General features: G+C 45.0%; 2 protein-coding genes across 2 annotated transcripts; one reads left to right on the plus strand and one right to left on the minus strand.

The window, feature by feature from the left end:
* On the minus strand, positions 1 to 5068 carry LOC112910789 (tubulin gamma-1 chain). Its single transcript, XM_025987085.2, has 11 exons — positions 4703 to 5068; positions 4270 to 4382; positions 3918 to 4085; positions 2850 to 2918; positions 2508 to 2587; positions 1944 to 2070; positions 1648 to 1734; positions 1378 to 1527; positions 832 to 984; positions 578 to 739; positions 1 to 402 (listed from the first exon to the last, which is right to left on the minus strand). Exons 1-11 carry the CDS (start codon positions 4749 to 4751, stop codon positions 205 to 207), a joined length of 1356 nt encoding a protein of 451 aa, XP_025842870.1. The 5' UTR covers positions 4752 to 5068; the 3' UTR covers positions 1 to 204.
* On the plus strand, positions 5033 to 26916 carry RETREG3 (reticulophagy regulator family member 3). Its single transcript, XM_025987046.2, has 9 exons — positions 5033 to 5383; positions 17776 to 17882; positions 19494 to 19524; positions 20457 to 20583; positions 21224 to 21308; positions 22114 to 22251; positions 23465 to 23547; positions 24163 to 24295; positions 24699 to 26916. Exons 1-9 carry the CDS (start codon positions 5145 to 5147, stop codon positions 25154 to 25156), a joined length of 1401 nt encoding a protein of 466 aa, XP_025842831.2. The 5' UTR covers positions 5033 to 5144; the 3' UTR covers positions 25157 to 26916.
* The last annotated feature ends 608 nt before the right edge of the window (positions 26917 to 27524 follow it).

Below are 27524 nucleotides of genomic sequence, written 5' to 3' on the forward strand. Positions count from 1 at the left end.
TTGATTTATGTCCAGTGCTTTATTAAACATAAATAGTCTCATAAGAGGAGACATAAACACATCCCCAAGCCGATACAGAATACGTGTGAGTGTATTTCTGAGAAAGAAATATGTGAGGTCCCTGATCTGTTCTCTGAGGGGGTGGTCAGTCAGGCAGGGCCTGGGCCAACCGGTAAGGCAGATGAGGTCCCCATCCTGGGGTACTCACTGCTCCTGGGCGCCCCAGGAGATGTAGTCTGGCCGTGTGGCTGCATGGTACTCGTCAATGAGCTGCTGCACAACTTCCCTGGACGTGTCCAATTCGTCGAAGTTCTCCTTGAAGATGTCCTCCTTGCGGAACTGCTCCAGGAAGGCCTCCCGCTTCCGCAGCTTGTCATACTGGCGACAGGTCCGCTCAAAGAGCTTGGTATGTGCAGAAAGCAGGGGTCACAAAGAGCTTAGAGTAGCAATATGACCCAGAGAGCCGCGGAACCAGAGCTGGGCAATCCGCACATTAAGAGAGCTACAAGGGGGGGACAGCAGGAATGTGGAGAGGTGAGCCCCAACCAGGGAAATGAGTGTTAACAGTGAGCCTCACCGAGGAGATGCTGGTGTGGTTGGCCATCATGAGCCCACTGACCCGGTGGGCCGAAGGCAGGTAGGGAGACTTCCTTGACAGGGCCACCTGGATGCTGGCAGGGCCCCAGGGGATGAAGTTGGCCAGCTTCCGTTCCCGGATCCTCTGCAGACTCTTGTGCACCTGGCGGGGAGGCGGGTGGACACAGCAGTGGTGGTGGTAGCCTCTCCTCTACCCTGTGGGTTCTGGGGGTGGCACGAAGGGGCCTCACCTACCTGGGTGGGGTCCACCTCCCCCTGGATGATGTTGAGGATGGCGATGTAGCAGTGGTTGGTCTGGCGATCCCGGCCTGTGGACACCATCACGTTCTTGGGCTGCAGCAACCGCCTCATGACATCCAGGACCGTGGTCTTCCTCACGCTGGCCACCTGAAGGGAGAGGAGGCCACGGGACCAGACCAGCACTCAGGGCACAGTCAGTGCCTGACTCCACCAGACTCAGGCTAATTGTTCTCCTTGGGAAGTGTCCCGAGATTCAGGTCTACACTGAGCCTCTGCTGTGGGACCAGGAACCTTAGCTATCCCCAGCTCAGCAAGGTCAGCCTCCCCTGACCCCTACCCCTTCCCCGCTGACCCTGGGTGCAGGATCATCAGCAGACCCCACAGAGCCCGAGCCCTGCAGGGAGCCAGAGGCAGAGGGAAGAGGAGAGCAAGTTAGCTTGAAGCTGGACAGTCTGTGCCAGTCCCAGAGCACAGAGCCTCCCTCCGGGGGCAGCAGGGGGAGGGAAAGGCTAGGGTGGGGGCTGCTGGGGTTGCTCCTACCGACTGGTCCGTGGTGAGCGGGGTGTAGCCAGTCATGAGGAAGTGGAGTCGAGGAGTGGGAATGAGCGAGGCAATGAGGCCAATGAGGTCGTTGTTCATGTAGCCGGGGTAGCGCAGGGTGGTGGTACTGGCTGACATGATGGTGGACACCTGGGGACAGCAGTGCCACAGCATGGGCCTTGGCCTGGGGGGGGGGTGGGGCTCCCTTCCTGAGGTGGCACTCCAACAAGGAGGGGTTTCAGCCCAGCGAGTCCAGGAGTGGGGGCTCACCAGCTGGTTGATCTGGGAGAAGGACGGGTTCTGGATGTGCAGGCGGTCTGTGGCGATCCGGTTCAGGGCTGTGTTGTCCAGCACCACCTGGGGGGGACAGAAGGAATGGGCGCTCTGCCGGACTCTGGTCTCTGAAGCTTAATTTCTTGGGTGCTTCATCACCAGAAAGACCCATCTAAAAGGCACTGGTACAGGACTGGGACATACGGGACTCAAAACAGTCTTTTTAAGTGCAAGAAAATAATTAAATAAGACAGGGGTGCTGGGAGTGGACAATGGCAGAATCCAGGACGCACCACACAGTCTGCATTCTGAGTCAGCCTCTTAAGTGTGAGCAGGGAATTGTAGGGCTGGACCACCACATCGCTCATCTCGTCCTGGTTGGGAAACACTGAGTATGTCTGCACCAGCTTCTTGGGGTACCTGGGGTGAAGACGAGGGTCAGGTTAAGACACTGGAGGCTTGGTAAACAGGAGGATCAGGATAGTCAGAAAGCAGTTGAATCTAGATGAGGAACTTGGGGTGGGACACAGGATCAATAGAGAAGGGAGACTTGACTTTTGGAAGTCTGCAATCCCAAAGGATGAATGGCAGAGACACATCTTAGGACCTAGGGTTCTAACTCTAAAGCAACCATACTCTGTGAACTTTCATCTCTTCACCTAGGGCCTAGATTCTAGGCTCTGGATCCAACCACCCAGAGTGTAATCAGGTTCATGGTTATAGTATCTTCCCTTTCCTAACTACAAGAGCAAATAGAAGGGCTCTTTCACTGCTCCAGCGAATAGGAAGGCATAACTGATAGGCCTCCCAATTACTTGAAAAACCAAGTCCTCCAGCCCCACAAAACACAGACTTACCTGTCGTTCAGCCGTTCTAAGAGGTAGGAGCCCAGGCCAGAGCCTGTCCCCCCAGCAATGGAGTGACACAGCACGAAGCCCTACATGGGGAAGGGGCAGTGAGTGCCTAGGTATTGCATTTCAAACTGGACCCATCCTACAATTTCTTGGACTCCTATTTGCCCGAGCCCTCTCCTCCATCTTCCTCACTCCATACATACAGCTTAGGAGACTCTGCCTTGTGTCCAGCAAAGCCCAGTGCAAAGGTCACATGGGTAGGTCTTACACCTAACAGATGGCTTCTAAAGGATGTTGCTAAGCCTTCTCTATGACAGCTCCCACCAGCATTCCTAAGACACTCACCTCTAGACTGTCACTACCATCTGCCTCCCGGTCTATGATGTCAAAAATGTCTTCGTGGATCTTCTCTCCCTGTATAGACATGGGGAGTGTCAGAGTGGGACAGAGCTATGGGACAAGGACTCTGACCTTGGAATAGCCACCCTGTATTCTCCTTATAGAACATAAAAGTCCTTTTTTGGAGCACAATGGCCCTGCTTTATATTTGCATTGAGAGGCAGTAAAGCACGGTGGGTATGAGCAGACACTCTACATCCACAGTGTGTGGGGTCATGTAGCTCTAGTTTTATTTAACCAAGTGACTCTGGGCAAGTTATTCAGTTTCTTCATCTGTATAATGAAGGGAATAATACAAGTCCACAGTCTCTTATGTAAAATTCTTGGGGCCAGTTATGTTTTGGAATTCAAATATTTGCCGTGCTAGTAAGGTAATAAATACGGTACTTATATGTACCATATATATATATACATATATATATGTATATTAAGTAAAACACCAGTGGGTGTCTGATGTATACTAATCAAATATATTAGTATTTCTGCAATGAAACATATAAGTAATGACAAGTTGGATAAAAGCTATAAAATAGCCTGTCTCCACTGAAATTTGTTTTTGTTTTTAAGATTTTATGTTTAAATAATTTCTACACCTAATGTGAGGCTCAAACTCACAACCCCGAGATCAAGAGTCACATACTCGATTGAATGAGCCAGCCAGGCACCTAAGATTTGGTTTTGTTACTGAGTAACTTATAAATCTTGTGGTTTCAGAGCTTTTAGGAATCTGAAAAAGCAGTTAAGAGACTGTGAACCTATAATATTTACCTCTACAGTTGTTGGGAGGTTTAAATAACTTCTAGCTAAAGTGCTTAGTACGGCCTGGCACATAGCACTAGCAAGTGCAGTCTTAACCGTATTACATAGTTGAGTTAGCTAAAGAACTCTCCTCAGCCCTCTCTCTCTCTACTACTCATACAGCCCTGATCCGGTTTTGTCTCTCTCTGGCAAGTCATACCACCTGTCCTCACACAGGAAGGGAGTTGCAGGTCCGGCCAGGGAATAGCAAATGACCTGCGAGAATCCACTGGCCCAATTGTTGCCAGCTCCTCCTCCATGCTCTGACAGGTAGATGTTCTCTGGGTTGTAGAGCTTGGCATAGGGGGAGTTGAGGATGGAGTGGATCACCCGTGGCTCGAGGTCCAGCAGCACTGCCCTGGGGATGTAGTGCTCATCGTCTGCCTGTCAAGGGGAACCCAGGAGGGGGGCCGAGTCAGCAAAGGCCCAGTCCTCCATCCTCCCAACTCTGGCTCCTGCCTGCCCTCCCTCCTCAAGCCAGTCACCCTGGCTCCTCTGCCCAGCGGATTTCCCGGTACCAGGCCGCTGCCCTTCCCTACAGGCCCCCTGGCCAAGTCGCTAGGGGCACCTGGTAGAAAAAGACGTCCTTGCGGTCAGTGCCCTCGGTGGCGAACTCCTCCACGATGCCCTCGGGGCTGATACCATGCTCGGCGCACAGCTGCTTCCAGAACTCGAACCCAACTAGGGGAGGAGGGGCGGACGGGGGAGAAAGAGGATATCTTGGTCTGGGCAGATTCCAACCAGGAGCTGGGGGACTGAGCGCCTGGGTCCGAAGATAGGAAGTCAAGCCTCGGGAGTCTCCCACGTCAGAGGAAAGCGCTGTATCGCCAGCGACTGGGAGGGGAGGGCCCCTCGCCTTGGGCAACTGGACACTGGGTCAGGAATGTCCCGCCTTTGGGAAACCACGATTCTGGGAAGGGCAGATGGAGTCCAGGATCCCACAGCGAGATCCCGTAGCGTCTAAGGAACCTGGCTAGTGGAGGGGCCGGAGATTCGCTCACTCTGATTGCCGCACTGGCCCAACTGTAGGGTGATGATCTCCCTCGGCATCGCTCCTCAGGTACCGGCGTTGCAGCCGCTCCCGCCAGCCAAGCCGCGGCTCGCTAGCCGCTAGCCGCACTACGCAGGCGCCGAACAGCCTGCTCCGCCCACGAACGTTCTCGGCTCCAATGGGAACGGAGTTCTGACGATGGCAAGTCCTTATTCATTTGGCTTCAGTCAAGCAGGCTGCGCGTGCGCAACTCCAGGCCGGGCTCTGCGCCGGGGCGCGCGGCACGTACTTTGACGCAGCGTTCTCTCCTCGGGGTGGACGTGGGCTGGTCCCTGTACGCAGGCGCACTGTGGAGGGACGCGGCCTCCCCCGCCGAATCGCGCATCTGCGCAGTTGGTGTTTATTGTGACCGTCGGGCCGCGGCCCCGGATGTTGTGGCTGCCGGGGGGGAGATGGCGGAGGCAGAGGGGGTGGCCGCGGCCCCAGGCCCAGCTTCGGGGCCGGCTTTCAGGAGCCGCCACGCTCTGTCAGGCTCCTGGGAACGAGACCAGCAGGTTGAGGCGGCGCAGCGGGCCCTGGTGGAGGTGCTGGGGCCCTACGAGCCTCTGCTGAGCCGGGTGCAGGCAGCCCTGGTGTGGGAGCGGCCAGCCAGGAGCGCCCTGTGGTGCCTGGGGCTGAACGCGGCTTTCTGGTGAGAGAACTGGACCCTTGGAAACCCTCCCAGGCGTGAATCCGTGAGGTTTTTCTAGGGCTCTACCTCTCGCCTCCCCTGTTTTCTTCGCTGCATCGGCTCCTTCCAGTACCGGCCTGATTTTGCCTCACCTCCTTCCACCGCATCCCGCCTTTAGGCTTTGGCACCGCAGTCCTCCCCGTGGCCCTCCAGTCATCTTCCCTGCTTTACCTGTTCCCGCAGCCTCGCCCCGCACATACGGCAGGAGCTTCTGGTAACATCTTGAGCCGCTCGCAGTGAGCGAGGGCGCCTCGTCTTGGCTCGGGAAAGCTGTGTCACTTAAGGCCATCACTTTCCGTCTCTTGTTTGCTCCAGTATGGTTTGAAGACTATCCCCAGAGCTCTGATTTTAGCAGTTGTTATGGGTGTGTGTGTGTGTGTGTGTGTGTGTGCATGAGGCGTGAGATGTTTGCAAAGGTGTCCCTAGGTGTGATAAGAAAACAAGCTTGAGTGATCTGAATTGGCACGTTAGGTGTCCTCTCCTGCTCAAGGGAAGTTTGTGAAGTGTGAGCGTCAATGAGAGCCTCCAGAGCTGCAACTTCAAAGAAAATTAGAAGCTCTTGAAGAACAGTTATGAAATAGTGAGAGTGAGATTTCACCCATTTCAAAGCCACTTAGGATTGCAACTCATCCCTGTCCCAAGGAATTAGAGATTCATCCTTAGGCACCGTTTATAGGCGGGGAAGTTGAGGATGCCTAATAGCGTGTGTGAATTTTCCTGAGCTGGAAAAGTGAGACTATAAATATGCTTTAAAAGTCAGTGTGTCATGCTTTGTGAAAATGGAACTGCTGCTTCTCAGTTGTCATGATCTAAGGTGGACACAGGTCTTCATAAGATCTTCTGAGCATACTTTGGGATTAACTCATAACTAGGAAAGGTTATTCACCAAATTCCAAGGGAACTGAAGTGGGCGGGGGGGGGGAGGGGCTTCAACAGCTGAATGAAATAAACTATTCTGGATAAGTATGAAATGGAACAGTATGTTTCCAAAGAAAATTTGTTTCTGCTAAAAATACATATTTTTTTGCTAAAAATATTTTTATCCTAAAATTTCTTGTTTTAAAACCAACCCGTTTATTATCCTTTGTCTGAAAGATTTTCAGTGAACTAGAGTAAAACAATTTCAAATTCATTGACAGAAAGATGTAATTTTCAGCTATTACTCCCCTCACGGTTTGAAAGGGACTCAGGTTAAAGGTGTTGCAGCAGTCTCTGGCATTAGTTGTTTCCAGTCTTTAACAAACTTGGTGATAAAGTTTTCCTACAGCATTCTTCATTTATTTTTGGTAGTGCTTCTTTGATCCCCAGGTACCCACTTCTCTTCCTGTTCCTCTCTGGCAGAAACCTTTAACTGTAGCATCTCAATTGGGAGCGTTTTCCAAAATGATCTTCTTTTCCTTTCCGCATCTCCCCCCATTACAACCCCTAACCCCAGACCATCTAGTCAAAACTTCATTTTTTACCTACATTGAGATTGTACTCCAAGGGGAGAAAATTTGTCTTCAATAAGCCAGTTTGGATCAAAGTGTGGTTAGCTGACTTATAAGCTTCATCAGGATTTAAATGAGTAACGAAACCAAGGGTTTGTTAATACAAATAGATCAGTAGCATGTTGTTATTACTACTACTACTACTATACTACTACTAGCAGTAGTATGTTGTTATTTCTGAAGGGACTTTCCGTAGGCCTCTTGCCTGAGAGACTTTTGAAGTAGAATGTGGAATTGAGGTCTGAACATGATCTCCTACCGAGGCACCACTTTAAATGTTACAGGTAGCTTTAATTTGCTGGCTCTCAACAAGTGTTTGTTAAAGTTTACTAATATGCTATGTTTAGAATCTCACTCAGCTCCCCTTTTTTACTCTTGGTCTCTGAAAGCCTTGTTGTGATTGGTCTTTGTCTCTGGCATTTCCTGGTAGCTTGCCTGCTGCGTGTCCAGAATATGGTTACTTGGTACCTCCCCATCCCTCTAGAAGTAGGTGGAAAAGAGCTATAGCAAAATGAAGGTGCGACTCCTGAGACTCTTGCACTTTAAGGTGAAGAGGACTCCTACCCCTGAAGGCTACAGAGTGACCTATAGTGTTAAACCCCCAGAGGCTAAGGTAGTTTGGTGTGACAGTTCACAGGATTGTTGTTTTAGGAAATGAGCTTCCTTGGGAGGCAGTTTGGGTTAAAACTGAAGGTTAGACTTAACATTCTAGTAGTATCATATTATTATGTATGTATGTTGACATTTCAGTTAGGAATGTTGAAGGGTAACTGTTTAGTTCTCTGATACTATAAATGTTTAGAAAATGTAAGGATCATTGGCTCAGGTCGGAGAGAAATTAAGTCTGAAAGTTTTTTTCCTTATTTGTGTTGAATAATGGTACATCTATTAACTAAAATGTCTTACACATTTTGAGGAGGTATTAGAAGATTGGATAGGAGTACAAAAATCACCAGAGTTGACATAGGTATCTCTTAACGTTCTTAAAAAAAAAAAAAAAAGATTTTATTTATTTATTCATGAGAGACACAGAGACAGAGACACGGCCGAGGGAGAAGCAGGCTCCATGCAGGGAGCCCGATGTGGAACTCCATCCCGGACCCCAGGATCATGACCTGAGCCGAAGGCAGACTCAACCACTGAGCCATCCAGGTGTCCCTCTCTTAACTTTCAGTAATATGGATTCTCAGTCAAGGTTTTTCTGTACCTATGAATGTACCCTCTTAAATTTTAGTAAAACAGAATAAAAACAACAACAAAATAAAAGAGATAGATGTATAGCCTTGCTATAGTATTTCAGGGCTTTCATTCTTTTTTTTTTTTTTTTTTTTCTTCAGGTTCCAGAGCAATTATGGTGATTATGTCAGAAGTCTTCCAGTCTATATTGCTTCTGGTCACTGATAATGTTATTATCTCTAGGATAATAAAGGCAATGTCAGGCCTTCCTTTCCAGTAGCTTGTGTTTTCATTAGTGTGAGCACCACCTGTAAATGAGAGATTTGAAGGAAGAATATCTGAGTCAGCAAGAGTGTATCCTGACAGATTCAGAAAAGAACAGGTTGGAGTTACCTGCTGGTTAAACTCTGATTTAGCAGATCAGGGGAGCACCCAGGAGCCCTGGAAATATGGATGCATTCTAAGCCCTCCCCTTTCTGTGAAGAGCAGCACATGATTCAAGGAAGGCTAGATGATTCTGGAGCTCCTTTCCAGTTTTTAACATTCTAGGATTCTAGACAGTCTTTAAATTAGGGATATTGCTTTAGAGCAATCACTAGCTGATTCCCTGTTGAGATCTGCTTTGACAGTCACTTGTCTGCATTAACCATCCTATATTCTAGGGGATATTATGGAATCTATTGTTTCCACAATTAAAAAAAATAAAATTGTTCCTTCACCCCCCCCCAAATAAAAAAATGAGAAGTGATTAAAGGTGTACAGCAGTTTTGATTTAAAAGGTCAGAATTTGAGTGAAAAACAACAGTGAGGAACAGGAAATGGAAGGCAGGGCCCATTTAAGTAGAAACATTTGTTTTGTGAGAATTTACACATTGAGTTTCAGATGAAATCTGTTGAGCAAATGTTTCTAATGCTAGTCTTCAGAAGGTTCTTACTGCTTTTGGTAGCCAAGGAGACACCCAAAGATGCCTTGGCTTACATTTTTTTCGCCTCTCTTTCACCATCAGTTTTTATCTGTCCTAATTGTAAGGTTGGGTGCTTTCTGTCCATTAACGTAAAGTAGGTGTTTAGCAGCTAGCTGGTTTCATTTCTGGTTTTGTGTAAGCAACAACTATCACTACATTATGTGAGTTGGGTTAATTTTTTTCATTCTGATTTACCAGTGACTGGCTCATTAACCAGACGGCCACAAGTGCCGTACAATAATGGGCTTTTTGTCCCTATAGGATGGGAAGCTTTGTTCTGAAGTGCCAGTGAGACAGGCTTACTCTGTAATAACAAAAGGAAACCAGAAATAGTATCTTCTTTGATGGAAGATAGACATGTGCTCTTTGTTTATGATTATAGCAAATTCTAATTTACCTGTACTAATGAGGATTCATCAGATAGTTAACCTCAAAAAAATTGTTCAGTTTTGGAATTCCTCATGATATTTCTGGAGACCAGTTTGTTTTCCCAAGGAATATTTTATTTAGACTGATAATTGGATTTATTTATTTATTTGTTTATTTAGACCCTATCCAACTATTCATTAGAGACGCAGAGAGAGAGAGAGAGAGAGAGAGAGGCAGAGACACAGGCAGAGGGAGAAGCAGGCTCAGTGCAGAGTGACTGATTTGGGACTCAATCCCAGGACTCCAGGATCATGCCCTGGGTGGAAGGCAGGTACTAAACCACTGAACCATCCAGGGATCCCCAATAATTGGATTTTAACTCCTTTTTTTTTTTTTAATTTATTTATGATAGTCACAGAGAGAGAGAGAGAGAGGCAGAGACACAGGCAGAGGGAGAAGCAGGCTCCATGCACCGGGAGCCCGACGTGGGATTCGATCCTGGGTCTCCAGGATTGCTCCCTGGGCCAAAGGCAGGCGCCAAACCGCTGTGCCACCCAGGGATCCCGGATTTTAACTCCTAATAAAGGGGATGGAAAGTTTACAAAAGGGCTGGGGAAAAAGCAGAAAGTAATTGATGGATATATATCTCAGGAGTAGTAAAAAATGTGAATGTAAATGGCAATGAGTTACTAATTTCTGCTTATTAGGTTCTTTTAAATGGTAGTATCTAATTCTGGGGAAAATACGTAAAAATTGGCATGTGGTTGACAGAAACATAAATTGGATAATCTTTCTGGAAAGTAATTAGGCAACATATTTTAAGACATTTAAGTTAGTATCTTGGGGTGCCTAGGTGGCTCATTCAGTTAAGCGACCAACTCTTGATTTCGGCTCTGGTCATGATCTCAAGGTTGTGGATCAAACCCAGCGTTGGGCTCCATGCTGGGTATGGAGCCTGCTTGGGATTCTCCCTCTCCCTCTGCCCCTTCTCTCTCTCTTAAAAAAGGAAAAAAAAAAAGTGTCTTTTTAGAGACTGGAGGAAATGGGGAATGATTGCCAACTGGTAATGGGTTTCCTTTTGGGATCGTGAAAATGTTCTAAATTAGATGATGGTGATAGTTGTACAACCCTGAATATATTAAAAACCATTGAATCAGACAATTTAAAAGGGTGAATTTTATGGTTTGCAAACTCTATCTCAGAAACACTTATAAAGGGGATCCCTGCCTTTGGCCCAGGGCGCGATCCTGGAGACCCGGGATCAAATCCCACGTTGGGCTCCCGGTGCATGGAGCCTGCTTCTCCCTCCGCCTGTGTCTCTGCCTCTCTCTCTCTCTGTGACTATCATAAATAAATAAAAAAAAAATTAAAAAAAAAAAGAAAAAAGAAACACTTATAAAAAAAAGTCAATGCCCTTTGACCCAGTAATTCCAGTTAAAGTAATTGTGAGAACAAAGATATATGCTCAGTGATACATAGTTTAGCTTTTTTTATATAAAAAATTGGAGACATTTGTTCAATTAGAAAAGATTTAACAAGACTAATTGTGTGTATATATGTATATATATATATACACACACACACACATATACAGTACAATCATTTTAGAAGTTTTTGATGTTTTTCTGGTGACACAGGAAAACCTATCGTTAAATTAAGAAAATTGGTTTTCTTTTTTAAGATTTTATTTATTCATGAGAGACACACAGAGGCAGAGACCTAGGCAAAGGGAGAAGCAGGCTCCATGCAGGGAGCCTGACAAGGGACTCAATTCCAGGATTCCAGGATCACAGCCTGAGCGTGATGTCCCAAGAAGAAGGTTTTTAAACTAGATATGGTATATACATCCATGGATGTATATACCATATTTTTTAAAAAAATCTTTTAAAATGAAGGAATAGCATCTGTTCACATTTGGACGCATGTATGTGGATAAGGGGCCATTTTTAAAAACTTTTTCTTGGGATGCCTGGGTGGCTCAGCAGTTGGGTTTCTACCTTTGGCTCAGGGTGTGATCCTGGAGTCCTGGGATGGAGTCCCACATCGGGCTCCCTGCATGGAGCCTGCTTCTCCTCCCTCTGCCTGTGTCTCTGCCATTCTCTCTGTGTCTCTTGTGAATGAATGAATGAATGAATGAATGAATGAATGAATAAATCGTTTTAAAAACCACCAAACATTGTCTTAAGGAAAATTTTAAACATGTCCATAAGTAGGTAGAATAATATGTACCATCATGTACCCAGCTTTAAAATTCTTCAGTTCATGGCCAACTTTGTGTCTTCTGTACCTCAGTTCTTTTTCACCTCTTTATTGTTTCGAAGCAAATCCCAGGTGTCTTATAATGTTATCTGTAAATATTTTAGAATGTGAATCTCTGAAAAATAAAGATTTTTAAAAAATAACAGCACCAGGCAGCCCTGGTGGCACAGCGGTTTAGCGCCGCCTGCAGCCCGAGGTGTGATCCTGGAGACCTGGGATCGAGTCCCGCGTCGGGCTCCCTGCGTGGAGCCTGCTTCTCCCTCTGCCTGTGTCTCTGCCTGCGTCTCTATGAATAAATAAATAAAATCTTAAAAAAAAAAAATAACAGCACCATTATCACATGTAAAAAATTAATGACTCCTTTCAGTGTTCAAATTTCCAGTTTTTTCATAAATACTATTTGTGTTTTGGGGTGCTTAGCTGGCTCAGTCAGTAGAACATATGACTCTTGATCTCAGCTTGGTGAGTTCAAGCCTCACATTGGGCATAGAGCTTATTTAAATATATATATATATATTTAAATATTATTTGTTTTTAAAAATTGTTTGGAGGGCACCTAGGTGGCGTAGTCAGTTAAGCATCCAACTCGATTTCAGCTCAGGTCATGATCTCAGGGTCACGAGATTGAGCTTGGAGTTGGGCTCTGTGTCAGAGGCATGGAGCCTGCTTGGGATTTTGTCTCTCTGCCCCCTCCTCCCCTAAAAAAAAAAAATTAAAAATAATAAGATTGTTTGGATCAGGACCCAAATGAAGTCCACATATTATAACTGATCTGTTTTTTACATATCTTTTATTCTGTTGATTCTCCTTCAGTCTTTTTTTCCTCCCTAATTTGTTGGTTGAAGAAATCAGTTTGTCCTATAAAGTGTTTCACAGACTGGATTTTGCTTATTGCATCCCTGTGCACATTTCCCTGTGCTCTATATTTTTGTAAATTGGTAGTTGGCTCTAGAGGCTTGATCAGATTCAGGTTCAAGAAATTTCTTTTGTTGTTTGGTAAGAGTGTTTCGTGTTAGATGGTATACTAATTTCCTTTTTAATTTCATTTTTCATTATCGCTTACATTTTTAAACTCTCTCCAATAAACATGGTTGCCTTTACGAATAAGAAAAAAATACATCATTAAGAAAAAAATAGATTGTGAACCCACAAAGGATAAAGGCAATGGGCTATGGGCAATCCCCAAATTGAACAATTCACATGTGAATATTCAGAATTGACTTCATTTGCAGTTGCTTTAGTTAAGTTGGGAAGTTCTCATGCTGATTTTAGTAGCTGAAAAATGTTTCACATACTGTCTTATTAAACTCATATACTGCTATATCTGCATGTGAGTTTTTTGATCTGGATGAATAGACATTGGAGGACTAAACCAGTCCAGGAGAATCCTTATTTTTCATCCATCCTTTACCTATACTGATCTCAAAAATACTTTATCTTCAATTATGTCTTATCTTTTTTAGAAAAAGATTTTGTTTATTAGAGAGAGAGAGAGTACAAGTGAGGGAAGAGGAAGAAGCAGACTCCCCACTGAGTAGGGAGCCCTACACTAGGCTGGATCCCAGGACCCTGGGATCATGACACCAGTGGAAGGCAGATGTTTAACCAGCTGAGCCACCCAGGAATCCCCAACGCCAACTATGTCTTATCTCTGCACTTACTTGCAGAGTTTTCTTACAGGTGGGCTGCCTGGTTATGTCTGGTAAAATGATAAGCATTTGATGTGACTTCTTTTCATCTAGTGCGGGTTTTACTCTTTTCTGAACTTTTTTTTCCAAAACACACTAATATGAGATTGATGCTCCCTTTTTGTTTAGGGTTTTAGTATTGAGGCCTAGAAGGAAGGAAGCACACGCTTACTCATATTTTATGTTTGACAATCAAACCTCTAAGAGAACATTGATGCTAATTGTCTGGTTACCTTGGAGGGGTCAACTGCAGTGTATTGAGGTGATCTTTCCATTAGGTTTTACCTTTATGGAAGAAACTATTTTCCCAAGAAATGTCATTTTACACCACACAGAAAAACTTCTGAAATTCCTACATTGGCTTATTCAAGAAAAAGATAAATCTATTCCTAAAATTAATTTATGGGCCAGGATTAATCTTGTTCAAGAAGATGTTCACAGTTTTAGCCTTCATGACCCAAAAATACTCCTTTTATAAAACTTTACTGTATCACCTTTATCTGCAGGATAAAATCCAATATGCTTGTTATAAAAGGCCATTCATGATCTGACTCCTGACACTATCCCCATATTCATCCCCTCCTTGTGTTCTGTTTCAGTTCTATCAAAACTGCTTGTCGTTCTTTAAGTATGTCACGCCAGCTGGCTATTCTCCCTGAGTACCCTCTCCTTCCCCACACCCTTTTGTCCTGTTTTCTTACCATTTATCTGGATTTCTTTTTCTTTTCTTTTTTTCTTTTTTGTATTTTTTCAGTTATCTCCACACCCAGTGTGGGGCTCAGACCCACAACCCGAGATCAAGAGTTGCATACTCCACTGACTGAGCCAGCCAGGCACCCCATTCTTACTTATCTCTTAAATTCCAGTTTAGATGTCCTCTTCTTTGTTATCGTTAGCTTGTCATGTTATATTGCAAACACAGATAGACACATAAATACACTTGAAAGTAAGGTCCATGTCTTTCTCTTTTCTGTAACTGCTATAACTGGGCTGCATACCTCAAAGCCTCTACATAAAATGAGCACTCAATAAATGTTTGTTGGATTGGGTTGAAACATAGGTGGGAACTATAACAGACTACTAGAATAGTTCAGGTCTTAGATAAAGTATTTGCACCGCCATCATTTTTGGAAGATCAGCCTTTCTTAGAAGGGCTTAATATCCTCTCCCTACCCCACTTTATATTTGTTAGTAATTATGATCTGGGAAGTAGAGATTGCAGACAGTCTGGATTGCCTCCCCAGGGAGCCCTTTCAAGCACGCTGGAGAAAACGGTGGCCCTGCCACATCCTCCTGCTGCCAGGAATGAGAAGTAGCAGCACTGGGGAGCAAAAAGCTCCAGAGCCCTTATCCTTGGCCTTGTTAAATTTGCTCGTTAGTTGGGTTGATGAGTTGGCCTTGGAGAAAAGATTAATGACTAGGGCAGCTCTAGAGACTTATTTTTGTTAAGCTGCTTTCATTCTTTAATCTCATGTATAATTACAGTGTCCTTTAAATGGTGGTGGGGGAAGAATTGGAATAGGGTTATCACTGGTGACTGGAACTTCACTCTTTGTGTAGTTTTTAAAATTACATAACATGGACTCATGTTTTTTTTTAAACAATTTTTTTAAGATTATTTATTTACTTATGATAGAGAGAGAGAGAGGCAGAGACACAGGAGGAGAGAGAAGCAGGCTCCATGCCAGGAGACCGACATGGGACTCGATCCCTGGACCCCAGGATCATGCCCTGAGCCAAAGGCAGGCGTCAAACCGCTGAGCCACCCAGGGATTCCCCCCTGGACTCATGTTTATTGAAAACCAGTACAAAAATATCTGGAAATAAAAAGTTCCTCTGCCAATCCATGCATATGTAGATGTATTCATATGTACACATAGATGAAGCTTTTTTTTTCCATTTACATATAAAGATTATACTCTATTGTTCTGTGGTTATGTCAAGTCGTTAGGTAGTGTGTTGAGCTGAGAAAGCAAGAGGTCATTTGTAACCAAACCAACCTTACCCTTGTTTGATCCGTTTGCTGTGATAATAGCTAGTAACACTTCTACATTGTAAAATTGAATAGAACTACGTCTTAGGCTTACATTTTCTTGTCTTTTTAAGCAAGATGAAGTATGACTATTAAAATTTTTATTTATTTATGTATTTACTTATTTATGAGAGAGAGAGAGATAATGAGAGAGCACGAGCAGCGGGGAGAGGGAGAAGAAGGTTCCCCGCTGAGCAGGGAGCCCAATGTGGGGCTGATCCCAGGACCCTGGGGTCACAACCTGAGCGAAAGGCAGATACTTAATGGACTGAACCACCCAGGCGCCCCAAGTATGATATTTTTACAGGGAATTAAGTAAGTTGTTTCTAAAACCTACAAACAATCCTCCAAATTCTGTCATTGTTACCACTACATACAAAGAAACTGGAACGCCTAGGTGGCTTGGCAATTGAGTGTCTGCCTTTGGCTCAGGGCCTGGTCCCGGGGTCCTGAGATGGGAGTCCCACATCAAGCTCTCTGCGGGGAGCCTGCTTTTACCTCTGCCTGTGTCTCTGCCCCTCTTTCTGTGTCTCTCATGAATAAATATAAAATCTTAAACAAAACAAAACGAAGAAACAATCTTTAAAGAGGTTAAGCTAATTTATCCAAAGTCATATGACTAAGTGGGTGTTCAGAGAATCAGACTCAAGCCAGTCTGACTTGAAAAGCTATGCCTACTACATCCCTGCTGAACCATCTGTGGTCAGAGCCAGTGGTGTCCCTGATCTCTTACAAATCAATACTTTTGTAAAATGCAATATAAATGAGTTACTAGAAAAATTAAGTTACTAGAAAGTTACTAAATTAAGTTACTAGAAAAATTAAGTTTATTTATTTATTTAAGATTTTATTTATTTATTCATGAGAGAGAGGCAGAGACACAGGCGGAGGGAGAAGCAGGCTCCATGCGAGGAGCCCGATGCGGTACTTGATCCCGGAACTCGATCCCGGGACTCCAGGATCACGCCCCAGGCTGAAGGCGGCGCTGAACCGCTGAGCCACCCGGGGTGCCTGAAAAATTAAGTTTAAAAGACAGAAAGTATAAACCCAAATGTGTTCTGTGATTCAAGATTACTTGGTCAAATTGCTATAAAATTTTTTTTAAATGTTTACTCTAAATTTTATACTTGGCTTCCTCACAGACTGACAGAATCAGCTTGTGGGCCAGCACTGTCCTAAAGATACTGAAAGGCTGGTGTAGTACAAAGACTCATAGAACTTGTTTTTTGATTATCTTTTTCCCCCCACATTTTGTGAAAGATTTATTTTATTTATTACATTTTTACTTATTCATTTGACGAGAGAGAGAGTGCAGGAGAGCACAAGAAGGGGGAGCGACAGAGGGAGAGGGAGATATAGGGCTTTAGTTTTCTTGTATTGTCTTTGTCTGGCTTTGATATCAGAGTAATGCTGGCCTCATAAAATCAATCAGAAAAGTTCCCTCTTCAGTTTTTTGGAAATGTTTAAGAAGTATTGGTGTTAATTCTTAAGAACTGGCTTTTATTATTTATTTATTCATGAGAGACAGAGAGAGAGAGAGAGAGAGAGGAAGAGACACAGGCAGAGAGAGAAGCAGGCTCCACGCAGGGAGACCAACGTGTGGACTCGATCCCGGGACTCCAGGATCACGCCCTGGGCTGAAGGCAGGCGCTAAACCGCTGGGCCGCTATTAATTCTAATTAACTAGAATTAATTAAATTCTAATTAATTTAATTTAGAATGTTGCTTCAGTGCTTTCTGTTGACCTTGATCAAATCATTTTACTGTTTTAGACCTGAGTTCCTCCATCTGTAAAAGGATATCTAATTGAGTTACATGCTTTGTAATACATCTCTATCAGTTTGTTGCCCTACAGTAGGGTCTAATTTGGTAGAAGGGTGTTTGTTTTCATTATAATAAGTTATCAGGAATGAATTTCTCCCTGAAATTAATAGAATTGCAGACTTGAAAGAGACTTTAAGAAGTTATTTGATTTAGTCCTCTGCCTTTACAGAAGCAAATTATTATCTCTTCCCCATAAATACAATAGCTAATGTTCAGAAAGTTTTTTTTTTTTTTAAGATTTTATTTATTTATTCATGAGAGACACAGAGAGAGAGAGAGGCAGAGACACAGGCAGAGGGAGAAGCAGGCTCCATGCTGGGAGCTCGATGTGGGACTCAATCCCTGGTCTCCAGGATGATGCCCTGGGCTGAAGGCAGGCGCTAAACCGCTGAGCCACCCGGGGATCCCCTAATGTTCAGAAAGTTTAAGTGATTTTCTTAAGGTACGTAACTAGGACTTAAGTATGTTTACTAAAGCCTGAAATATACAGATGGTCCTTTCTGAAATTAGATTAATTGAATAATAATCTTCTGTTTTTTCTTCTCTGTAGGTTCTTTGCACTGACATCCCTTCGTCTTGTGTTTTTACTTGCATTCAGCTCGATGATCATTGTATGTATAGACCAATGGAAGAACAAAATCTGGCCTGAAATGAAAGGTGAGTTTGATAGCATTTAGAACAGTCTGAACTGGAAATGGTCTTTCCTTTAATTTTTACCTTTAGTTTTGGGGGTTTATGAGGGAGTGTATAGAACTGGGAATATCTTTTGATGTGTGAATTACTTGTTTTAGGAGACACTTGAAGGGCTGGTGCTCCATCGGTAGTTCCTTACAGCTGCATTCCACCTTTCCCATTGTTACCAAGCTCAAGAAATCTGTATCCACCACCTGAGATATTCTTGCCCTTATAATTGGCCAGAGGAATAAAGAGTCTTCAAGTTAAAAAAAATAGATAGATATATCTATATCATTGGATACTGCATCTTTACTGAGGCAGTATCAATTTGCTTCTCAGGAATTTCTTTTAAATTGCTTATTTGCAAAAGCACTAAGCTAAGCATTGTGATTCATATAAAGTAAGATACGTTTCCTTTTCTCAAAGATTATACAGGCACAAACAAAAGACCAGTGAAATGATAGCTACAGAACAGTACCAGAGATGTCACTGTGCAGTATGTGATTGGTATGTTTGTCATGTATTTTGGCCCTGGTTCAGGCCTTGAATGAAGCAAGTGACTTGAACAAGTGAAGAGAGAAGTGGTGTTTCTAGTGGCACCAGTAGTTCGATTAGTCTGAGAAACCAGAAGCAGCAAAGCATCTCCTGAGAACAAGGAATTAGTCACTTTCACCAGAATGAAGAGGTCATTAAAAGGAAATAAAACTGATAATATGTTGGTATTAGATTTTACAAGGCCTTCAAGTTAGGCCTAGAAGTTTAGGCTTAATCCTATAGGTAGTGAATGATCATTGAGTATTTCTTTTTTAGAGTTATATTGTGAGGTGATACAGAAGATTGATAGCATTTTACAGGATCACATGGAAAGAAAAGGGAAAGAGGGAGACTTGATAGGAAATTATGACTGTATCTGTGTGAGAAATAGAGAGGTATTCATGGAAACAAACAATGGGTGGCTTGGAGAGCTGGGAAGAAGAAAGATAATATTAAGACTGATAAGTAGGGGATTAGAAGAATAAGGGATAAAAGCCATTGAAGTGTTGGCAGGATATTTACATGAGAGTATATAGCTTTTAAATACATTCCCATCCTATTTTGCAGAGACTTTAAGGAATCATGTAGTTCATCACCTGTCTTATGGCTGGTGAATGTCAAAAGATGACATCATTCATTGTAGTTAATGCATCTCTTTTTAAAGAGAAAAGGCAGATTTCTGGATTTGGAGTAGTTATAACATGCCTCAGTAACCTGGTGCACATTGATGTATGTGAGCAGCCAAGACACCCTTGAGGGGTAGGGTGGATCATTTTTCTTGTGAACCTTGGCTCTCAGTTGTAGTAAGTAGAAGGGGCCCTGATGTTCCATTTGGATCCCCTCACCCACCCACCAGAGAAATGAGCAGGCATCAGCCATCCTCCCCATGTCTGCACTCCCCTAACTCTGTCAGTATAACCTGGTGTCTCCTTTTTATTGGCTATTACTATTTTCTTTTCCCCAAACCTATTAAAACTCGAGCTGTCAGACCAACAGCCTAACATTTTTATGTTTAGTTTGCCCTACCAACTAATGCTGGTGTTTGTTTTAATATTGTAGTGCCAAGACCCGACGCATTAGACAATGAGAGGTATGGAACACTAATTAAATCCCTTTTTGTTGCTCTGATTGATTCTCTTGTTGTAATATTCTGGTTACATGTTGTTAACCCCATGTTATGGATACAGAGTATGAGCTGAGAACCTAGTCTGTTCTGAATAATCATCTTAACAAATCCTAAAGTTCAGGTAGCAAGTTGAGATTGCTAGTGTCCTCTGCTATTAACAAGAAAAGTTTCTGAAAAAGAGCATTATAGTGCCCTGTAACCTGATATGCCAAGGAGTTAGCTGCATTTTTTAGCTCTACTGTAAAAACTTAGAGGCAGCTTATTTCATTTGTTTCCTGACTTTTATTCCAGGTCATTTAGTGTTTTCTGTGACCTCTAGCTTTTTAAAAAGTTTCTGGTCAGAAAACACATTGGTTCCTGGCATCAGCAAGCCAAAGATTCCTCTTGTGTCTTACAGCTCTTGCTTTCATTTCTCAGTTCATTCATCCCATATGTTTGATCCAAGGAATTTCCTCTGCTATGGTTTATTTTACTTTTGCTATATTTATTTTCTGAGGGACACATCTACCATTGCCTCCCCCTCAGCAGCAGCAGTGTCAGATTGTGTTTTACTTTTATCCCTGAATTGCAATCACAGTGAATTGCAATGGTCCGAGTGCAGGGAAGATGTTTCTAAGCACAAAGTGCCTTGGAGCTAGTGGCAGGTTTATACACGTGGATTGGACTGCTTGCTCATAGGGTGGAGTTGTCAGAACAAATGTGCCCTCCTAGTCCCTAAATTCAAGTTTCAACCTGGTGAGACAAGAAAAAAGTCCCACTTCACCTCCAAAGCACCTAGGACTAGCCACTCCCGAGCTCCAGTTGAAACCTAGAATCATTGGCTGCCAATGCCACAGCAAGATGGGGGGAATCCCTCAACACCCTCCTTTCACAGCTCCCCCTTCTCTCTCCTATAGCTGGGGCTTTGTGCACCCTCGGTTGCTCAGCGTGCCCGAGCTCTGCCACCACGTAGCTGAAGTCTGGGTTAGTGGGACCATTTTCATAAGGAATCTTGTGCTTTTCAAAAAGCAAAACCCAGGCAAGGTAAGACTCTTCCCTTTTCACTTTCATTTCTGGCTTCTCAGTATAGATTATGCTAAAGTGAAATAGTCCTTTGACTACATAGTGTCATTCAAGAGAGAAAAAGACCGTGATGATTGTGGAGGCAAAGAGAATTTGTAGGAAGGGCTTCTGACCAGCCACTAGGACTAAGGGAAGAGCTTGATGACTCCTTTGGGTGCTTGCCTCTGAGATAGAGCCATCTTCCTGCCCCACGATGGAAAAGAGAGCTTGCTTGTGTGCATTCAGTGTCATATTAAACATGTGGTTGTTGGGTTTTTTACTTTTTTTACTTTTTTTACTTTTTTTTTTTTTTAACTTAAAAAACCCACCACCACCACTTGCTTTCTGAGAGAATTTTTGGCTAAGCCTGTGCAAACCAATTTCCCAGCGGGAAAGGTGCAGCCCTGTTGGGTTAGCAAAGGAAAAGGAGTTTGAATAAAATGGACATCCTCCTTTTCATCCCAAGCAGAGTCACCATGAGATGCAAAAGTGGCTAGACACAGCTGTCATTCTGACGTGCCCACTTATAGGTCATAGTCATTTCAGTCGTCTCCACCTTTCCCTTGTCCGCACCCCAGTCTCCTGCCGTGTAACAGAAAATACTGTTTCCTGACTCCTCTAGTTCTGCTTGCTGAGCTGTGGGATACTGACCTTTTTGGCCGTCTTGGGCCGCTACATCCCCGGGCTCCTGCTATCCTATTTGATACGTAAGTATGGCACATACCTCCTCTGGAGCTTTCCCTACACCTAGCTTTTCTAGCCACAGCTAACTCTGGGTCTAGGAAGAGGACCCTTTATATTTTGGTTCTCCAGGAAATGACCTGTTTATATTTTCATAATCTGTTTGGTGTCATGAAAATATCTTTCTTCTTGCTTATAACAGGCTCCCCCCACACAAAGGGCTTTTCTTACCAAGTCAGCTTTAGAAATTGATGAGGATCCACTAACATATATTGTATTACCAGCTGTAAAGGACTGTCTGTCCCTGTTTAGGAGGAAATTTTTAGAGTTAGTATGTTGTGTGACAGAATATAACTTTTAGGGGTTTCTCTACTAGGCTCTGCTTATCCTGGAGCACTTCTTTTTCTCCTGGAGCACAGTTTTTTAGATTTAGTTACTTCCTATTGGCATGAATTTTGCGTGGGGCTGGAAAAACTGAGGAGATGTACTGTGGCCAGCCCCTCACATGATTTGTTGTCATTACTGAGGCATTGTTACCATTTAGCCTGATTTATGGCTCAATGACACTTATATGCAAGTGACCACACCTGGTTCTGTCCTTGATAAATCAGTAGCCCACTCTAATGTGCAGAGCCATATAGGTGGCGGCAGAAGTCTTTAGACCCTCCAGAGCCCCCCTCATGTGGTACGGGAGACTGTTAAAGATCACCAGCAGAATGAAGGAGAACTATTCCGCACCGAGTGTCTAGTCAGAGGACACAATAGCAGAGGGACGGTCAGGACTGTTTGTACAGCCCCCTCTCCACTTTGCCTGTTTCCCACTCCTCTCAGTTGTCACTGTCATGACGTGGCCTCTTGCTGTGTACCACCGGCTGTGGGATCGAGCATATGTACGGCTGAAGCCAGCTCTGCAGCGGCTGGACTTCAGTGTCCGTGGCTACATGATGTCCAAGCAGAGAGAGAGACAATGTAAGTGTCAAGGAGAGGCTTCCTTCCACTTGGGCAAGTTGGGGAAGAGAAGAGAAAAGCCCATAGGTCTGACATAACGGGCAGGTCTTCAGAAGTGGGAGAAGTGGGGTGTGGTTGTTTTGTAAGGGGGAGTAGATAAAAGTGATATTTTATTCCAGGGAAACCTCTGCAGGCTTACCAATTTTGGCATTTGGAATTCTGGACACTCCCATTTTAAGCAAATCTGGGAAAAGCTCTTCCAAGTTGAATATAAGTCAGACAGATAGCCTTAATGTTGGCTTGCTTTTTATGAAGCACTTTCTATGTGCCCAAGCACTGTGGTGGCAACTCTGCATATTTTTATTTATTTTATATATTTTTTAATTTTAATTTTATTAACAAGTATTTTACTTAATCTTGACAACCTTGAGAAAAGAAATTGAACTTCAGGGGTGCCTTTTTTTTGCCAGGACCCTGGAAACAATTCCACATCAGGCTCCCCATGGGGAGCCTGCTTCTCCCTCTGCCTCTCTCTGTGTCCCTTGTGAATAAATAAATCTTTATTAAAAAAAGGAGAAATTGAACTTAACAGGTAGTAAATGGCAACTCCTAAACCAGGCCTCTTTTCACTACTGAAAGCTGTTTTCCAAAGGTGATACTTTCATACTGCCTGAGAAGCCAGAAGTGTACTAGCCTAAGACCCTCCCAATACATGAATGACAGTTGTGTGAACTTTCTTCTCCCTTCTGTGGGCTGGTGATATTTGGTGTTTTATTAAGCCCTCACCTTCAGAGAGCCCTTTGCATGGTCATCAAGGCCCAGCTTATCCCCTGGCACAGCCAGCTGAATAGTATCAGTACTCAAAAGCCTGATTTAACCAAGGTGGGGCATCTTTGCCCTCTCTATGATACTGTCCACTTTCCTCTTGACATCTGTCTGCCTCTGACCTATCCTAGGAGTTGTTAATCATCTGACCAGAACAAAAATGTGGAGGGGCTGGTGGAGGAGAGGCATTGGAAGATCTTCTCTCCTATGTTATCAGCTTATCTTGCCACTTAGGCTCAGCAACCCTACCCTTAGGCATTGTAATGTAGGCTTTGGGCCAAATTCAGAGGGTTCATTCTTTTATGTTCTGATTTTATGCCTTTGAAGTCTGGGGCGGGTGGGGTTCCCACCCACCCCCACCCCTGCCCTGCAAGGGAGGGTGTTAAGGCCTTCTGCTCTTTCTGTGTAGTATGCCGCAGAGCTCTGTATCCAGAGCGTACCTTGGACAACCACAGCGACAGTGAAGAGGAGCTTGCTGCCTTCTGTCCTCAGGTATCTTGGGTGCGGGAGGTGCAGCACTGGCTAGTTTTCTTTTAGCTCCCGTTAACCATCTAGCACCTCACATTTAGGTGATAACTAGGTTTTCAAGCTCATTATGGGTGCTTCAAGGCCCCACCCTCTCCTTGCCTGTAAGAGCCGTGAGGAGAAAGCTAGTATTCTTTTTGAACTGTGCGTAGATCTGTTTGGGTCTGGTGACCAGCACACCTTCTTCCACGTCTCCTTTTAATCTCTACCATCATGGCAGAACTTCTGGAATTGGCGTGATTGTCTTTTAACAGCCCAGCCCGTGTTATGTTGGGCAATGTATCTTCCTGGCCACCTGTGAAAAGTAATCTCTGGATCAGTTATTTGCTTATGAGTAAGTGGCTGGTTGACTCCCCAGACTGCTTTCCTTCCTGTGCTCAAGATTGATAAGTACAGGTATTTTCCTTGGAGCAGCCCAAAAGGGGTCAAGATATTGACTAAAGTCCCCAGTCTTGCCTGGTTGCACTGCTGGCCTTAGACTAGCCGTTAGGGCCAGGTAATTAGTAGAGCTGTAACTGGGGAACTGCACCTGTTCCTAATGGCATCCTCTCTTCAGGCTTGTTGGTCTTTTCTTTTCCTAAGCTGGATGATTCTACTGTTGCCAGGGAATTGGCCATCACAGACTCTGAGCACTCAGATGCTGAGGTCTCCTGTACAGACAATGGTACATTCAATCTTTCACGGGGCCAGACACCTCTAACAGAAGGCTCTGAAGGTGAGGGAAACCGTGGACATGAGTTCATACAGCTCTGACAGTTGCTGCTCAGCTTCATGGGCAGAGAGGATACCGCCCGGTCCTCTCTTGTTTTCTAAGGTGTGGATCAGGTGGCAGAGCAGCTTTGCGGGTATGGCTACAGCTGGGATTGCACCACTGCTCTCTTTGAAATCTTCCTGTAGGAGCCTTGGGTTGGCAGAAGGGGATGGAATTCTTTGGACAGTAGAGATCATAGCAGTCTATAAGTGGAGGGGAGAAGCCGACCAGTACTACAGGTTTTGCTTTACCTTGAGAAATTCAGGGTAGAAAAATCTGGTTACATGGGGCTTGCTTTGTGGGGCTAGGGCACAGGAGTGGCAGGCTGTTGCCATGTCTCAAAAACACCTCTATTCCATTCTCCCAGACCTAGATGGTCACAGCGATCCAGAAGAATCCTTTGCCAGAGACCTTCCAGACTTCCCTTCCATTAACGTGGATCCTGCTGGCCTGGATGATGAGGACGATACTAGCATTGGGATGCCTAACTTGATGTACCGTTCCCCACCAGGGGCCGAGGAGCTCCAGAACCCCCCTGCTAGCCAGAATGAAGCTGTACTGCCGGAGCTCCTTCTTGGTTCCCTGCCTGCAGGATCCAACCTCACCAGCAACCTTGCCAGCCTGGTCTCCCAGGGCATGATCCACCTGGCTCTGTCAGGGGCCTCTCAGCCAGGCCCTTCTGGCCCGCCTCCCCGGAGAGCAACAAGAGGCTTCCTCCGGGCCCCCAGTTCAGACCTGGACACTGATGCTGAAGGGGATGACTTTGAACTTCTGGACCAGTCGGAGTTGAATCAGCTGGACCCTGCCAGTTCCAGGAGCCACTGAGGCAGAGACTCCTTTTAGGGGTCACTGTGGTTTAGGTTTTTTTTCTTCCTATCCCACTTAAGGTGAAGGGGCAAGGGAAGAACCCAGGTCCCATCCACTGAATTATACATGTATGCTTGGTGGCCTGGTTGAAGCTCAGGCCTGCTGAGAGGATACTCACTCCCCTGCTACCAGCTGGATGCCCATTTCTGAGCTCAGTCACTGCAGTGAGAGTGCCTCCCCTACCCCCCCGAGGGAGGCTTCTCTCCATCAGAATGGTACTTTTAGGGAACAAAGTAGTCAGGGGTATTGGTTCCCCTTTGAGGGGGTGCTGCTGTTTGCTTCTAGGTATGGGTGCTCGGGGGCCCTCAGTGATAGAAGCACCCTTCCCTTCCTTCCTTCCTTCCTCCCTTCATCACCCTCCTGGAGCTCCAAGTCAGGCAGCAGCCGGAAGAGTTACATTGCCATCTTCCTCTTTTGCTAAGCCATGATTTGATTTGTCTTTTTCTAAGCAAGTTTTTTGGTTCTGCAGAGCAGGCCTGCTCCCTCTGCCCCAGCCCATCCTCATTTCTTGAGGCCTAATCTCCAGTGCTCCAAAATAGTGCTTGTGAAATTTAAGAAATGTGAACATGATGTGGGGATGGGCCTCTTCGACATTACCTTGGGCTGTGGGGTCAGCTGGCTGAGAGGGTGAGTGCTTCTGTATCTCCTGGTCTCACGGAATCTTCTGAAGCTGCCTGGTCATTTTTGGTGCTGCTAACCCCCGGCTCCATTTGGCCATCAGCCTGAGCAACGAGCAAAGCAATACCATACCATATCCATTTCCATGTTCCTGTTCCTTCCCCTGCTCCTCCTTTGGAGAAGCAATAATTGCATGGGGGATGTCAAAGTAGCACTTTACAAATGGCTCATTGGCATTCACCCCAGGAGCCACCAGCTCTTCTTGCACCAGCTATTCTTACTCCCTATTCCGTTCCTTTTAATACTTTTGTTTTCAACTGCTTCCCAACTTGGGGCCTCTTTTAAGGATGAGGCCAGTTAGCAAGAATATGTCTGTAGTCGGCAGAGACCTTTCTAAGGGGTATCTGTTCTACCATTCCTAGAAGAATCATGAGACAAAAACTAAAAATGGCAATTCTAAACCTATGCCAGCGTACAGCCTCTCTGCCTCCCCAATCAGAGCTCAGGCCAAACTCTTCTGTCCTCTTGCCCTCTGCATTAACCCTTTGCTGATCCTCAGGGACCACTCCCCCAACACCCCCATACCTGGGCAAGGGATGTTGGACAGAGCCCATTTTCATGTGCTGCAAGTGGGAGTGTGCTAACACGTTTGCTCTTGGTTGATGGAAAAGGTAGAGGCCGGGAGTGAAAATTAAGAGAAGGAAGAAGAGCTAGGTGCCTGTTTCACAGTCACTTGTGTGTGAAAGATTAGGGGTCAGTGGCATCTCCCCACTTTATGGTTCTCAGACTTTGGACACCTTCTATCTTCTCAGAGCCCAGATGAGCTCACAGGTGAGCTCTGATGTGGGAAAAAAAAAACAGGAAGTGTGGAAGAGGAGTGGGTTTTGGTGTGTTTGCATGAGTGTGTGTAGCTTCAGGCCTTGGAAGTTGGCAAGAGGGGAGGAAGGAAGGAGAGCAAAATCTTCAGAAGGTGTTTCTTGTACCTGGGGGATCATGCTCTGAATCTCCTTAGTCCTCCACTGTGAACTGGGGTGGGGATGGGTGGGCAGGGCGGGGGTGGGGGGGAGTGGTGCTGGGGAATAAATCTTGTATGAGAACAATCTTTAAGAGACTAATGTTGAATGTGTCTTACCTTTGATAGTCTGTTAATCCAAAATGGGATTAATCTGAGGTGACAGCCTCAGAAAAGGAAGCCCAGGTGTGAGGGACCCACCTGCCTGTCCCCATTTGTGACTTTTGTGATGGTCAGAACAATCACCATGGGATGAGGCCCCCTCCCCTCCCCTCCTCTCCCCAGGAGAGCCCAGAAAGCATAACTGACTCTCGTGGCTGGCATCTAGCCTGCAGTCCCATGATTTTTAATTCTTGATACTGTTCCCTAGCTGTGTGAAGACACGTACGTGCTTCAAAGGCTAATGAGACTTTAGGTAACAGAAGGCTTTAAAAAGTAGCACCATGCTCCTCTGGATTGAGCTGCAGGAACAGCTGCTCTTTGGCCTTCAGCTGACCTCAGAAACTAGAAACACTTATTTCAGGCTTTGTCCCATTGGCCACTGTGGGCAGGAGTGGAAAACACCTGCCAGGTGTTGCCATAAGATTGACTTGGCCAACAGGAAACTTTTCTACAAGTTTTGCGGCTTAACAGTAGCCCCCTCCCAACCCTGCCTTTCCTTGGCGTCCAAACCGCAGCACATGTTGAGCGCCCCCT

The sequence above is a fragment of the Vulpes vulpes genome, chromosome 2, assembly GCF_048418805.1.
Source record: "Vulpes vulpes isolate BD-2025 chromosome 2, VulVul3, whole genome shotgun sequence".
Classification (NCBI taxonomy): domain Eukaryota; kingdom Metazoa; phylum Chordata; class Mammalia; order Carnivora; family Canidae; genus Vulpes; species Vulpes vulpes.

Coding starts and splice junctions, on each gene's coding strand:
- LOC112910789 (XM_025987085.2), bottom strand. CDS start 4,751: ATGCCGAGGGAGATCATCACCCTACAGTTGGGCCAGTGCGGCAATCAG. Junction 4,086..4,269: donor AGGACGTCTTTTTCTACCAG/GTGCCCCTAGCG, acceptor TCCCCTTGACAG/GCAGACGATGAGCACTACAT. Junction 403..577: donor ACCACACCAGCATCTCCTCG/GTGAGGCTCACT, acceptor GCACATACCAAG/CTCTTTGAGCGGACCTGTCG.
- RETREG3 (XM_025987046.2), top strand. CDS start 5,145: ATGGCGGAGGCAGAGGGGGTGGCCGCGGCCCCAGGCCCAGCTTCGGGG. Junction 23,548..24,162: donor TTGCTGCCTTCTGTCCTCAG/GTATCTTGGGTG, acceptor TCTTTTCCTAAG/CTGGATGATTCTACTGTTGC. Junction 24,296..24,698: donor TCTAACAGAAGGCTCTGAAG/GTGAGGGAAACC, acceptor CCATTCTCCCAG/ACCTAGATGGTCACAGCGAT.